This window comes from Otolemur garnettii, unplaced genomic scaffold, assembly GCF_000181295.1.
Source record: "Otolemur garnettii isolate 467f Iridium unplaced genomic scaffold, OtoGar3 scaffold00174, whole genome shotgun sequence".
In the NCBI taxonomy this organism is placed as follows: Eukaryota; Metazoa; Chordata; class Mammalia; order Primates; family Galagidae; genus Otolemur; species Otolemur garnettii.
Window position 1 is genome coordinate 1,491,832 of NW_003852569.1, and position 2,489 is coordinate 1,494,320.

The following is a 2,489-nucleotide window of genomic DNA, read 5'->3' on the forward strand; positions in this document are numbered from 1 at the left end:
GACTCGCTTGAGCCCAGGAGTTGGAGGTTGCTGTGAGCTGTAATGCCACGGCACTCTACCCAGGGGGACAGCTTGAGGCTCTGTCTCAAAAAAAAAGAAATTCTGTTACATGTATATAATGTGTAGTGATCAATTCAGGATATTTAGGGTTGTCCATCTCCCAAATATATTATGTTTCTGTTTAGCTATAGTCACTGTACTCTCCTGTCAGTGAATTTTTTTTTTTTTTTTTGAGACAGAGTCTCACTGTGTCACCCTCAGTGGTGTACTGTGGCCATCACAGCTCACAGCAACCTCTAACTCTTGGGCTTAAGTGATTCTTTTGCCTCAGCCTCCCAAGTAGCTGGTACTACAGGTGCCCTTCACAACGCCCAGCTATTTTTGTTGTTGTTGTTTAGCTGGCTGGGCCAGGTTCAAACCTGCCAGCCCTGGTGTATGTAGTTGGTTGGTGTGGTGCTCTAACCACTTAGCTATGGGGTGCTGAGCCAAACAGTGAATTTTTTATTTCTATCTAACTGTATGTTTGTACCTTTTAAGTTCTCTTCATTATTTCTCTTATTCTTAGGTTAGTATCTTACTTAAATTTTTTTCTTGTAGCATGGCGGACACCGACCTGTTTATGGAATGTGAGGAGGAAGAATTGGAGCCATGGCAGAAAATCAGTGATGTCATTGAGGACTCTGTAGTTGAAGATTATAATTCAGTGGATAAAACTACTACAGGTAACAGAAGCTATTCTGATCTTAGATTGTTATTTGAATTAATGAAATCGAATGACATTTTGGTTCAGAAAGTGTGAAATGGAAAAGGACTTTAAGAATCCATCATCATGGATTCTTGGATTCATCATCGTGGCACTGGTGATACCTTCTTTTCCCATGCTTTTTGGCCTGTGAAAATCTCAGTTTCCTCATCAATAATGCTATAAACTTAATAAGAAGTTGAGTTAACCAGTGTTTATCAAATACCTACTAGTCCTCTTACCAAATGATGGATGAGTAAGAATTCAAAGTGGTGGTGTGTGGCAGTGTGTACCTAGTCAAAAATGATTCCCATAGTCTTGTTTATTATTTTTGATATTTTGGGGTTTTTTTTAACTTGATTTCCTTTGTGAGCAAAGTAGAAATTGCTTTGTGTCTGCCTTCATGAACAGTTTATAGATCTAGGCTTGTTAGCTTTTCTTTCATAAAGGTGATATTGCGAGGTCAAATTCTAGATTGCCCTGGATTCTGAAAGTGGGCGGAAGCTGTTTTTCTCCCCTAAATTGTACCAGTTGCTCCCTATTTTTATCTTCCCTGCCTTGAGACCTGAGGATAGTATTGGTTTAGGCTGAAACAGGACACAGTTCAGGGTCTTGTGAATGCATGCATACCAGTAGTGGTGATAATAAACCTTTGAGTCCTAGAAGTTTGCTAGTGCTGTATAAGCTAAATATTAAAATCCTGATTCCGTGGGCTCAGTGATGAAACTTCATTAACTAGGAGATTTGAGATACAGAAGGATTGTGTCTAAATGGTGGACTAAAGGATCAGTAGAAAGGGAAATGAGATGAACAGTTGGATTTATGAATAGAACAGGAAACTTTTTGGCTATCAAGACACACAACAAGATGGAAAGGGAAGGTTAGAGCAGTATCCTTTAGTGTCATCTGTCCCTGTCTCCCAAGTGACTGTGCCTCCCCTTCCCCACAGTTTCTGTGAGCCAACAGCCAGTCTCGGCTCCAGTGCCCATCGCTGCCCATGCTTCTGTTGCTGGGCACATTTCTACATCCACCACCGTTAGTAGCAGCGGGGCACAGAACAGCGACAGTACAAAGAAGACTCTTGTCACACTAATTGCCAACAACAATGGTAAGTGGGATTCTTGGGAAATTGTTCCTGGGCTAGAGGGGTAAGAGAATACACGAGGGCTTAGGGACAGCAATCCCTATTTAGTTAGGTACTGACATGGTTCTGTTAGTTGGATAGTGAATTGAGTAACTCTCAAATGGAAGTGATTCTATAGGTAGTGCTGTTCCTGCTAAGTTAGTGCTGAATTGATGGTGGTGTTTCAGGTCAGAGGGCACAGCAGAGTCTTGATACTGATAATTTCTAGGAGAGAAAATTAAACCCAAAATTCCTATTACAGAGATTGGGGCTTTTATGTTTGGTTTGTTGGTTGTTTTTGTTTCTTTAATTAGAGGAGCCCTTTAGTCTGGTAAGAGTTTTCCCAGGGCAGTTTTGTTCTGTATTTTCTCTGGCAGATTCATTTGGTTATAGGTTTCTGGGTGTGGGAATGGAGGATAGGACAGGGATGTTGTCCACATGAAGGAAATGCTGAAAGACTAGTGTTTTTAGTGCACTTACTGAGTATGGAGGCTATAGAGTACTGGTTTCTATTTTATTTCTGATGACTGTTTCTGTACACTGAAGATGAATTATTGGCAAGTTATGTTTCAAGATTCATGACTAAGATAGGCACTTTCTTTTTTTTTTTTTTTTTTTTTTTTG

General features: G+C 40.3%; 1 protein-coding gene across 1 annotated transcript in view; it reads left to right on the top strand.

Annotated features, from left to right (window-relative positions):
- POGZ (pogo transposable element derived with ZNF domain) overlaps positions 1-2,489 on the top strand; it is a 73,212-nt gene that overhangs the window by 23,826 nt on the left and 46,897 nt on the right. The window contains exons 2-3 of the mRNA XM_012811761.2: positions 598-722; positions 1,692-1,850. Coding sequence (XP_012667215.1) covers positions 599-722; positions 1,692-1,850 — 283 coding nt within the window. The 5' untranslated portion in view covers position 598. The remainder of the gene's footprint in view (positions 1-597; positions 723-1,691; positions 1,851-2,489) is intronic.